The sequence below is a fragment of the Cyanistes caeruleus genome, chromosome 9, assembly GCF_971803275.1.
Source record: "Cyanistes caeruleus chromosome 9, bCyaCae1.hap1.1, whole genome shotgun sequence".
Taxonomy (NCBI): domain Eukaryota; kingdom Metazoa; phylum Chordata; class Aves; order Passeriformes; family Paridae; genus Cyanistes; species Cyanistes caeruleus.
In genome coordinates, this window is record NC_141709.1 from 15,619,258 (window position 1) to 15,631,157 (window position 11,900).

Consider the following 11,900-nt stretch of genomic DNA (forward strand, 5'->3'; position numbering starts at 1 on the left):
TGCAAGAACCCCTGTAGAACCAAACACATCATCCAAAGTGTAAACTAGTAGAAACCCTGTACTCAAACATACTGTTTCTAAATAAACTTCCACAGCTGATTCGTTTTACATCAAATTAAAGAAATGTGCACAAGTAGCAAATTTCAACTTTAAAAAGCAAACAAGCTCTCAGCCAGCAACTCGTGACCAGTGACAGACCTCAAGGAAACAGAATGAAGCTGAGTTGGAGGAGGTTTAGATTAGACATTAGGAAAAAGTTTTTCACCCAGAGGGTGGCTGAGCACTGGAACAGGCTCCCCAGGGAGTTGTCACATCACCAAGCCTGAGAGAGTTCAAGAAGCATTTGGACAACCCTCTTTTGTGAGCTCAGGAAACAATCTATTTGGCAAACAGAAGCTCAGGAGAATTTCTCATGTGAGGAGAAATGGAACTGTATCTTCAAAATGACAAGATGATTCTCCCTAGAGGGTTCCTTGTTTGCTTGTTACTTGTTTGCTCTTCCAAGGCAGGACCTGTCTGCTTTGAAGACATTCCTTATCATAATTTCTGCTACCCCTCTCTACTAAAGAAGCACTTGCTAAGGCACTGTTTTGCTCTAGCCCAAAATCTAGATTTAGAGATACCCAAAACTAGTGACTTGAAATATACACAAAAACTGTGCAGTAAATGCTAATTTTTAATCTCAAGTATGAACAAAAATAAGTGTCTTCTGAATTTCAATATGCCATATTTTTTCAGTGACAAAGTTCTGTGTCACTGAAGCTTCTCAGTTTAGTTATCTCATCTACAGGACTTTTTAAGGTCATGCTACCAAAAAAACCTGTTATGTTTAAAATGCAGACATCAGAACAAAGTCACATGAACACAAAGCTCTTTATATCAGAACAGCTAAGAAAAATATTTACATCTGCTGAGTTATTAGGAAAAAAGTCCATACTCAAATAGGCAGTCTATGCACACAATAATACACAACCGCAAAGTGAATCAACATCAAAGCCAAAACCAAAGACATTCAGAATGGTCTGGGTGCTGCCAGGATAGTCTGTGCCCATGACAGCACTGCATGCTCACTGGTGCCACAGTAACGATTACTGTAATCACAGCTGAGGATTTTATAGTGTCATTTGAGAGATTCAGAACAACATGGTAAACATTAGGAAGCAATTGTTTCCAAATCCACATCACTGCATTCACTCAGAACTTTTAGGAGTAATTTGGTAGGTAATTTGTGTCCATACTACACAGCTTTTGGTAAGGAGGACAGTGGTGGACTTAAATGACATTCCACACCACTCCACTCTGAACTGAACTATTAAGAGACTGAGAAGTCATCAAAAAACAACTTCTCTACCACTAGTAAAGCATGACAGAAATACTAGCACCATTGCCTGTTCTCTACCTTTATACTGTAAGTACTGAAATTATTCTGCATTGCTTATATTTAGCTACAGATTTTTCAGTAGCAATTTAGTCAGGTCTCCTCAATTTTTTTCCACTCTTGTGAATTTTTGTGCTATGTAAAGTACCACTCAGCTATACAAGAATGTGTCAAATCCTGTTTCTCCCTCAAGACAAGGATGTTTGAGGCATCGATATCCAGGTATCAAATTACAGATGAAGCCACACTCTCTAACAGAGGATCTCTGTGGCAAGCACCAGCTACAGCTCCCAAGTCCCGTAAATCGGGCCAAGGCCAGGCTTACTCCTCAGCAAAGCACAGAGCACAATGGCAATTCCAAACAGCATTCCTCCCAACGCGCCGAGTCGCGGCCCCCCGCCAGAGCGCCTTCCCCGCGTCGCCGGGAACCGGCAGAGGGGACGGCGGCGCCGGTCGCTGCCCACGAGAGCGGTCCCGGTCGAGGGAAGCTCGCCAGCGGCCCCCAAGGCTCTACCGAGCGGCCCCTCCGGCCGGCGGGCCAGGAGGCCCGGCCCCGCCGAGAGGAGACGTGGCACTGGCCTGCGGGACGCGGCGCTTCCTGCGCGCTGCAGCCGCGCTCGCCCCGCCGCGCCCCCGCCCCTGTTACCTGTTACTCCAGATGCCGTAGAGCAGCTCCACGAAGGCGAAGGAGAGGTTGAGACAGAGGAAGGAGAAGAGGTTGCGAGAAGTCTTGTCCGCCAGGATAGACCTGTGCAGGGAGCACACCGCGGGTCACCGGCAGCCGGTACAGCGCCAGGAGGCCGGACCCGCTCGCCGGGCGGCCCGGGCGCCTCGGCACCAGCCGGCACAGCCCCTCCGCGGGGGCTCGGCCGCGACGCCGGCAGCGCCCGGCCTGGCCCGCCCTGGGCCACTCACCTGAACCAGCCAGACACCTTCCTGAGCAGGTTGAGTCTGGGCGGTTTGTACTCATCGTCTTTGATGGAGAGGGGCAGCATCTTTCCGGCGGCGGGGCCGCGGCGCGCCGGACCGGCAGGACGGGCAGGCGGGGCGGGAGCGCTGCCCGGCCGGCCCACACGCCGCTTCCGGCCGCCACCGCGCCTGCGCCGCCGGCCACCGGGGCTGAGGGGGCGCGTCGGGGGCCGCGCCGCCCGCTAATGAAACACAACACGCCCCGAACGTAAACTCTTCTCCATCCCGTGCCAGCCGCTCGCTCGCGTCCCGCTTGCGATGCCGGCTGCTCCCGGTGCAGCTGTTGTAGCAGCGCTCGGCACGGGGCGGGGGCGGCGGAGCAGAGCGCTCTGTACGTGACAGCCAGAGCCGCCGGAGCGCTCCGCCCGCCGCAGGACCCCGGACTACAACCCGGAGCCTGCCGGGAGGAAGCGCAGGGACGCGCCGCAGGAAGCGGGGCACGGCGGCGCCGCCGTAGCGCTGCCGCGGTCCCGCACGGCCGCACTGAGTCACCGGAGCGGCTTGTGCGGGGCCGAGCGGCGGGGCTGGGCCGGCACCTCCTCCGCCCTGCCCTGCCGTGCTGCCGGTGACCCCTGGGAGGGGGGTCTGCCCTGCCCTGCCCTGCCCTGCCGGAGGATAGCGGCGCCTGCGGAACGTGAGCGAAGCTGTGGGCGAGGGGCGGCGAGAGGGGCGTGCGGTGCTGCGCGGTGCTGTGCCCAGCTACTGCGGGGTGCTGTTAAAAGGCGCTGCCCGCCAAGGGAGGGGACCCTGTTCGAGAGCTCTTTTTCTTGGAACGAGAGTTAAAATACTGCTCTTTGATGTAGGTGTTTTATTTTCGTCAATTTTATGTTCTTTGTAGGTAGTGTTATAGGGTTTTTAAAAAGAGGTCAATCTGGCATTGCAATTCCATAACTTAATTGGCAAAACTTATCTGTATTTGCTTGTTGGAAAGTGCCGTGATATTAATTTTAAAACACCTAAATAGATGTTTATTTTGAGAATATATAATAATATCATTGCCTATCACTACACCTATTGTAAATACTAGAAGGTGTGGCAAGTAAAGTCTCTTAAACAGTATTTATATTTTCGTTTTAGGTATGCTTTTAAAGTTTAATTAATCACTCCATTAGCACTGGTAAGTGTTGCAACTAGGATGCAAACTGCTGAAAGAGGATCTAAAGTTCATTTTTTCAAAAGCACATTTGATGGGGATGTAGTGGAGCTCATAAATGCTGTATTGCCACTGCTGCTAATAATTTTTTAGAAGTCAGGCATGATTGTTCCTATGAAATGAAGCAACCAGAACAAGCAATTAGCTTCTGGAAATAGTTTCAGTGACCTCTTGTCACAAAGTAATAGTAATAATAGTAATAGTAAGATTTGATCTCAGATTTGGGAAGACCTGTATATGTGGGCATATTCAGATTGGTATACACACAAATAACAAATCTGTAGTTTTAGGAAGCAAAATTATATAGCTCAAACAAATTACTCTTAGGGAATTCCACAGAGGTTCAATTATTCAACAATTTCAACAAATTCTTGTTCTCTAAGTTTTCATAGTACCATTCTCAAATCAAAATTAATGACTTTGGTTGTACACCAAGTTTTAAAGGAACGAAAATCCCTCCAACAACCCAGGAGCACAGCTTTTTTATATTGCTGTCCTGCATCCTGTATATTCTTCTTTTATGTGCTTGCACTCATCTTTTCCAAGCTGCCAAACCTCTTGGGAAGACCAAAACACTGTGTCTTAAACCTCTGATGTAACTGATAATCTTAGTGAAAGGAGAGTGTGAAGGGGATGACACAGAAAATAAAATATTATTGGGATAAAATTTCATGTTATTTGCCTGACTGTGGTAGCCAAATACATATTTTAGTGGTGTCTGGTGAGCAAAAGAACAGCTGTCAGGTTCGGGAGACCTTCTTGTATCTCCATAGCTGAACTTAAGGATGGAACACACAGTCATTGCACTGTCACAAAGCAGCAATTTTACAAGCAGAGAAACAGACTGTTCTTTTCTTTTTAACCATCTGGTGTAATGACTTCTTTCAGGAGTGTTCGTTGAAAAGCAGAGATAATTATTCAACTGAGCAATAGGAAAAAGAATGGGATAATTGCTATGAATGCATGTATCAGTCAATAACTGAGAGTAACTTCTACTTGTCAAAGAATGCTGGGTAGCATATGGATAATTGTTGTTACAACTCCAGTTATAGAGTCCCTTTAATTTCCAGCAGATTCAAGGATCACAAACAACTGCCCAGTAAAAACAAGCCAGAAAACAATCCTACGTGGCAACAATGAGGTAAGTTGCAAGGCATTTTAGACTAAAATAATTTACATTCAGATTTTTAAGCATGGTATTTGCACTTTGGAAAAAATGATTCAAAATTCTATGAAAAAAACCACACAGATACTCTCTCAAAAACTGTACTTGTTTGGCTCTCCTGGACCACTGAATTTGATCAGAATTCCCTGCTGAAAACCTAGAAATTACTCACAGAGTAACATGAATAATATGCATAGATGAGTAATGGTATTACAATAATATGTAAATTGAGTTTGTAGCAAGCTTAGAATGTTCATCTTCTATTCAATTTGTACTAGTCTTGCAAGTAAAGGAGGAGAAAAGGAAAACTGTATGAAGTGCAACAAAGACAAATGCCAAAATGCACCTAGAATGGGGCAACCCTGGATGTACAGGCAGACTGGGGAACAAGAGGCTGGAGAGCAGTGCCGCAGAAAGGGCCCTCGATGGCAAGTTGCCCTGGCATCCAGGAGGGACATCCTTGTCCTGGGGGCACCAGGCACAGCATTGCCAGCTGGGCAAGGGAGAGGATTGTCCTGCTCTGCGCTGGTGCAGCCTCACCTCATGGTGGTTCTGTACAGTTTTATAAGAATGCAGTATAAGAAGGATATAAAGCCGTTAGAGAGTGTCCAAAGGAGAGCTATGAAGATGGTGAAGGGTTTGAGGGGAAACCGTCTGAAGAGTGGCTGAGGTCACTTGGTCTTTTCAGCCTGGGCAAGAAGGGTCTGTGAGGTCTCCCAGCTGTTTACAGCTTCCTAACTAGGGGAAGTGGAGGGGCAAAGCACCTATCTCTTCTCTAATAGTAATGGTCACTGTAGTGACCAGTGATAGGACTCGAGGGAATGGCATGAGGCTGAGTTTAGGTTGGGTATTAGGAAATATTGAGCCATCTTAGCCAGAGGGTGGGTGGGTGCTGGAACAGGCTCCCCAGGGAAATTGTCGCAGCACCAAGCCTGATGTGCTTGGACAATGCCCTCAGGCACATGGTGAGATGGGATTTTGGGGGCTTTCCCATGCAGAGCCAGGAGCTGGACTTCAATGATCCTCATGAGTCCTTCCAACTCAGGATATCCTATCACTCTGTGGAGAACATTTGAGGAACTGTCTTTCTAGAAGCTGCTTTTTAAGACCTGTTTAGTTTCAAGATCACAAGGATTCAGAAAGCTCTGACTGAAATGAAATCTGCACTCCCAGTTAGCTGATAGGTAACATGTTGCCATTTTCTCAGGAGCTCTAGATGTATCAGTTCAGTGTTGCTGAGATTGTTGCATTCCTGTGTTACTCCATTTGGCGTGTTTCTTTTGCTCCACCTGTGTGTTACAACCTTTGTATGATCAGTATCACATTTTCTGTACTGATTACTGTTATCAAGCAGATATACAAACTATTGACAAAATGTCCAGCAAATCAGTTATAAAGATTGTTCCTTCTGCGTGGTACTGGAGCAACAGAAAAAGAGTGAGCATTTTATTTCCTCCTTACTGCCAGAGCTTTTCAGATGGCACCTTCTCTGCTTTTTGCTTCCCAGTTAAGGTAGAGCTCCTGCAATGCTGAAAACACTGAATCTCTGTACAAATTTGCTTTCTACTTTCAGCTGGATAGATTTGGTGAGGTATGTAAATGTTCAATCAAAAATGTATTAGTAAGAAAACAGGAAACAATGAACACTCTAAAGAACTACTCTAGATTTATTTTTACAAAATAATGAAATCCAAAGTTAACCAAAAAACATAAAAAGCAAGTAAACATAGAAACACCTGTCTTGGTAGTTGAAAGTAATTTGCCAAAGTGCTGAAGTCCTCCTTATTTACTTACTTAAATTAAAATGTACTTAATATTTTGTGAGTTTTGATCAAGAGACAAAATTGTACCTGGGCTTAATGACTTTTTTTTCCTGTTGCTTGTTTTAAAGGTGTTTTCACTTCTGTAAGCTTCCAGGAAGAGTTATGGGAATCCGCCTACTACGCTTCACCTCTGTGGTGATCATTGTCTTGCTTCTTGTGGCAGGGGCTTTAACAGCTTTGCTTCCCACTATCAAAGATGACAAATTGCCCAATTCAAGAAGGGAACCAAAAACCCAGAGTCAGTCTGCCTTGGATTCATTCACTCTTATTATGCAGACATACAATAGAACTGACTTATTGTTAAAGCTTTTAAATCATTATCAAGCAATCCCCCACCTACATAAAGTAATTGTTGTGTGGAACAACATTGGTGAGAAGACACCAGAGGAAATGTGGAATTCTTTGGGGCCTCATCCTGTCCCTGTTGTCTTTAAAGTTCAAACTGTAAATCGTATGAGAAACAGACTGCAGAATTTCCCTGACCTGGAAACAAAAGGTAATCAGCAGTTCATATCACTAATATTATTTTCATGCTTGAAATCTGAATGCTAAAAGAGAGATGGTTGAGTTATACTGTGTAATAAATCAATGGATCTTTTGAGTCACTTAATAGAATGTGGGTAGTATAGAGGAAACCTGTGTTATGATATCAGATGCACACCACCACCAGGCTGTCAGTGAAGAGTAAGGGAAAAAAAGGGATGTTAAATGCATTTCAAGGTCTTTTGCAACAGTTCTCCCATTCCTTTGTGAGGCAGACATAGGTAGTTCAACTTTTCTTCCTTCTCGTATAAACTGAAATTCAAAATGCATATATTTGTTGAATGTCTGCACTAAACTGGACTTAAGTCATCTGTTAAAGACCTGATTTAATCCATTCCTCTTAAGACTAGGTTCTCAAGCATGTTCTTTTCTTCTGAGAAGCTTCTCTCCCTAGCTGTCTGGCTTTCTATCTCAAATTACACCCCCTTTGATTTAAGCGTACTTTCCCCAGTCTCTTGGGTATTCATCTAAATATTCTTCCTAAGCTCTTTCTAGGAGGTGTACAACAATAAATCCTGTATGTTTCAAGTGGAAAAAAACCCCATATGTTGCATTACAGACCTGACCTTACTGATGATTAGTAAAGGTAACTGTATTTACTGCCCCCTTTCTATCATGCCTGTAAATCCAAACACATGATTTCTGGGAAGACACTGGAAACTTCAACTTCCCAAGTGTTTTATTTACTGTAGTAAGATCTGTGCTATCTGTAAACTTCAAAAGTTTTAATACATCTGCTGTTTAGACCTAAGAATATCCTTCCTTTTCCACTTCCTGGTAGTCTTATGTCTAAAATGTAAGGCAAACAGTCTTCCTTCTGTAGTTAATAATACTGAATGTTGCCTGGGCAATTTAACTTGCTTATGTAGTGAGATGAGTAAAATTTTATACTAAGAATCCTTTGTAAGTCTCATATCCTAAAGAAAAGTATCTAACTCTATTCTAGTTATATCTTTACGCAAGATTAGTAAAATTTTAAGTTGCTTTGCCAAACACTCCTAAGTTTTCTAACACATATTTCTCCAGCTGTAGTACAGATGATCAAAGGTTGCTGAGTTTTGTAACAGCCTGGTAAATAATCTAAAACTTAGGTTTGCTTCCAGTTACCACAAAGCTGTAACCTTGCTTTAGCTTTGAAATCTAATTATGTTTTATCAATCTACTTTCAATGAATTGCAATTCAGCTTAATAGTTGTAGAAGTTTTATGTTTCATTTCTCAAATATTGTGCTGCATACTGTGCTCATATATTATAATTGATCAATTGAAAGTTTTTCTCTTTTTTTCCCTTCAGCTGTTTTAATGATGGATGATGACACACTAGTCAGTGCTCATGACCTTGCTTTTGCCTTTTCTGTTTGGCAGGTAATGTTTTGCGCTTTGGCAGACAGTATTTGTGAGCTGCACTTGATATTAGTAGTTTTAATTAGAGCAATACTGTATCCATACTATTTTACCATTGGTTTCCTAGCTTTAAACTTAGATTTTAGGAAGTTTGAAGTGTTGAATAGTAGAAATTGCAAAATTGTTCTTTAGTAGTATCTGTAATCTATAACTTTAAAATTTTAACTCTTACTTTACAAAACCATGAAATTGTTAACTGCTGAATTTATTTAAATGTGTAGTAGTCTGTGCTTTTTGTTTTGCAAAACACAAGAAATTGTCTCTAAAGTTATTTTCAGTGCCAAATACACAGCTGCCAATTGAGGGTAGATGTTTTGTTGGCACTATGTGATGTGGAATGAGGCAGACTGTCAGTTTTGTGAAACTGCATTTAATTGAAACATTTATGCAGATCAAAGGACTATATGCCAACAATTTGTTTCTTGGCAATAATGTTGTCCTCTCATTTAAAAAATGCATAAATCTCTTTTATGAATTCACTTGGCAATAATGTTGTCCTCTCATTTAAAAAATGCATAAATCTCTTTTATGAATTCACTTAAGTGAACCCCACTGTGAAGTATGTGTTGAATTTCTTTTTTTCTCTTTCAGCAATTTCCAGAGCATATAGTGGGATTTGTTCCTAGAAAGCATATTTCTACTCCTTCAGGTGTATACAGTTATGGCAGCTTTGAATTGCAGAACCCTGGATTTGGGAATGGAGATCAGTATTCTATGGTGCTTATCGGTGCAGCATTTTTTCATAGTGGGTATTTAGAAGACTTTCAACAGCAACCAGAAGCAGTTTATGCCTTAATAGATGAAACTCAAAATTGTGATGATATTGCCATGAATTTTCTGGTAGCCAAGCATACTGGAAAGCCTTCAGGAGTGTTTGTGAAGCCTGTTGACATAAGAAATTTAGAAAAAGACACTAACAGTGGCTATTCTGGAATGTGGCACCGAGCAGAGCATTTGTTACAGAGATCCTACTGTGTAAATAAACTGGTTAATATTTATGATGGCATGCCCTTAAAATATTCTAATATCATGATTTCTCAGTTTGGTTTTCCTAATTATGCCAATCACAAAAATAAAATATAAGCCAATAAATTTAAGGTGTTAAATGTTAAACAATACTCAGTGAATTGTACTGAGTTCAAGGAGAGGAGGTGTAACTACTGCATCTTGGCCATCCCTCTTTGTTGCCTCTGATTTTTCTCCACTAGGCTTTTTATGTATTTTCTTTCCTTTCTAACTAATTCACAAAGGTAAGTTTTGAGAAAAGAATATATAGAAAAATATACATTCTATTAAAGAATATAAAGTCATGCTTAGCTGTGATAAAATCATCCTCTTTCCTTAAAACCTGAAAAGCTACTCTAATTAGGCCAGTTCTTCAGAAATATGCAGACAAAAATGCACTCCTACTCTTCAGATCTTAACATTTGGATTTTATTTTCCTGGAGTATACATAACCTGTCAAATGAGGTCTAGGCATATTTTTGACAGTTATATGTTGAGATGCTTCCTTGCCTTCCCACTCCTCACCTGCTCCTACCCAGTTTCCGGTGAAGCTGTAGAAGAGCTACAGTGATCTGCTGGCCAGGCTTCTGGCCTCCTGTATAAAACCCCTTTGAAGTTTGTATATAAGCTACTTGGTGTTCTGAGACGTTCTTGAAGCTGCTATGAAAGCCAGAAGAGTACCTCACCTTAATCTCAGATAGTCCTTAAACCATTGCCTACAATATCTATTCTTGCTGAGTTAATGGAAAATGATCTCTGATGTGGCTTTTTTTCTATTATTGATTTGCCTAGAGTTGCTGAAACACTGCAAGCAGCTGAAGGTAAATCCTAGTGGTTGGAAATACAAGAAACATGAATACATGAAATATGAAACTTATATAAGCAGCCAGAAGAATTGGATGGAATGTTACTTATTAATATTCTCTTAAATACTTAGTTTTATTTTCATATTTTGCATATACAGTAGTTACAAACATGCACCCAGGAAAATCTTCACTTTGTTAATTTTGTTTTTGTTAAAAATTTCTTATTTACTGTTTCTAGTAAGAGCAAGGTGTTCAACATTATTACATTTTGTGTACATTTTGTGATTTTACAGGTCTATTGGTTTTTTTAGCTATTCTTTCAATGAGTATTTAGTTTTTAGTTCCTTTTTTCCTCTGTTTTTGGTGGCTATGACAACAGAGTTAAAATGTACAATAAATAGGTAAAGCATTATGACAAAAAAAGTACTTTAAGGTACAGTGATATTTGACAGGGATGGACTATTATCAGTCTCTGAATTCCCTGACTTTATTTATAGCAAGAAACAGAGCTGCTGTTGATGGCTTTTATTAGATTGGGACTTTCTAGTCCTGGAAACCTTCTATTGACATAGAAAGGGTAAACCTTTTCCAATGAAGTTGCAGAAGGGTTGGGCTTTTTTTACAGTATGGAGGAGAGAATAAAAGACAGTGATTTTCCTGGATCACAGAATCAGATTTGGCATCCAAAGCAGATTTAGTTTCCTCTGCATCAGCTTTTAATTGATTCTTAGAATCAGTTCAAAGGTAGCTGTGGGCAACCAGTCACAGCTAATACCTAGTACACAAATAGCATCTGCAAAAATGGTGTATAATTTTATCATTTTTTGTAATAAGTTAGCTGAAAAAAGAGTGAAATATATGAAAAGTTCTTTACAGCAGGGTGTGAGTCTTTAGGGGGAATGAAGGATTCTTTTACCTTCTTCTATCAGTATTAAAGGATTTGATTTCCGTTCAGTGAAGTCTTCCTAGTACTTTTGTAAGATTTAAAGGGCAGAATCTTAACACGGCAATGTAAAATCTGCTTAATTTTGTTGTAATAGTGAAAAGTAGTTTTTAATTATTGTGCTGTAGTGATAAATAGTATACAAACAGGCCTATGATCTTTCCAGAATTGCAAATTTCCCAGTGGTAGTTTACTGTATTTCATTTACTTACTCTTCTTCCATGATTTCTGTTCTGTGCAGTATCAACTAGAGTTGTGAAGACTCACAGTTGTCGTTAACCTTACTTTTGAAATGTGAAATGAAGTGTCAACTCAGGCAAGTCTTAGTATTGGGCTCCTTATTGGAGTGAAGGAGTTGTTTTGGTTTGGGGGGGTGTTTTTTTGTTCTTCTGTATCAGTGAAAGAATTAATAGAACAAGCTTTTAATGGTACTGTTAAATTTAATTTGCACCACTGTAAAATAAAATACAGAAAGCAAACTTCTGATGTGTTTATTTTCAGATTATTGACCAAATTTTTCAGCATTAAGATGTCTAAACTAAGCTCACAGTTTGCATACTCATGAGCAGCACCAAGATTTCTTTTTTTAAAAAAATGTGTATTTGTTGGCACATACATTCATTTAATTGAGGTAAGGCCTTCTTATGAAGGAAGAAAAGACATAAAAAAAACCAACAACCTTAATCATTTGTTCTTACCTAGCAAAGAAAAT

At 41.1% G+C, this 11,900-nt stretch overlaps 2 protein-coding genes across 5 annotated transcripts in view; one reads left to right on the forward strand and one right to left on the reverse strand.

The window, feature by feature from the left end:
• The window catches only part of SLC30A7 (solute carrier family 30 member 7), a 27,254-nt gene extending 24,777 nt beyond the window's left edge, over positions 1 to 2,477 (reverse strand). The window contains exons 1-2 of the mRNA XM_086841740.1: positions 2,294 to 2,477; positions 2,025 to 2,126 (exon numbers count right to left, since the gene is read on the reverse strand). Coding sequence (XP_086697866.1) covers positions 2,025 to 2,126; positions 2,294 to 2,373 — 182 coding nt within the window. The 5' untranslated portion in view covers positions 2,374 to 2,477. The remainder of the gene's footprint in view (positions 1 to 2,024; positions 2,127 to 2,293) is intronic.
• EXTL2 (exostosin like glycosyltransferase 2) lies at positions 2,452 to 11,667 on the forward strand. 4 transcript variants are annotated; one of them, XM_023931958.2, is made up of 6 exons: positions 2,452 to 2,981; positions 3,425 to 3,464; positions 4,571 to 4,641; positions 6,557 to 6,984; positions 8,325 to 8,395; positions 9,026 to 11,667. In XM_023931958.2, the coding sequence occupies exons 3-6, from the start codon at positions 4,637 to 4,639 to the stop codon at positions 9,515 to 9,517; spliced, it is 996 nt and encodes a 331-aa protein (XP_023787726.1). In that variant the 5' UTR covers positions 2,452 to 2,981; positions 3,425 to 3,464; positions 4,571 to 4,636; the 3' UTR covers positions 9,518 to 11,667. The 4 variants fall into 4 exon arrangements, with proteins under 4 accessions (XP_023787726.1, XP_086697873.1, XP_023787724.1 ...); XM_086841747.1 differs by having other exon boundaries at positions 2,467 to 2,981; positions 4,574 to 4,641; XM_023931956.2 differs by lacking the exon at positions 3,425 to 3,464 and having other exon boundaries at positions 2,475 to 2,981.
• Positions 11,668 to 11,900: the final 233 nt, after the last annotated feature.

Coding starts and splice junctions, on each gene's coding strand:
- EXTL2 (XM_023931958.2), top strand. Junction 6,985..8,324: donor CCCTGACCTGGAAACAAAAG/GTAATCAGCAGT, acceptor TTTTCCCTTCAG/CTGTTTTAATGATGGATGAT. Junction 8,396..9,025: donor TTGCCTTTTCTGTTTGGCAG/GTAATGTTTTGC, acceptor TTTCTCTTTCAG/CAATTTCCAGAGCATATAGT.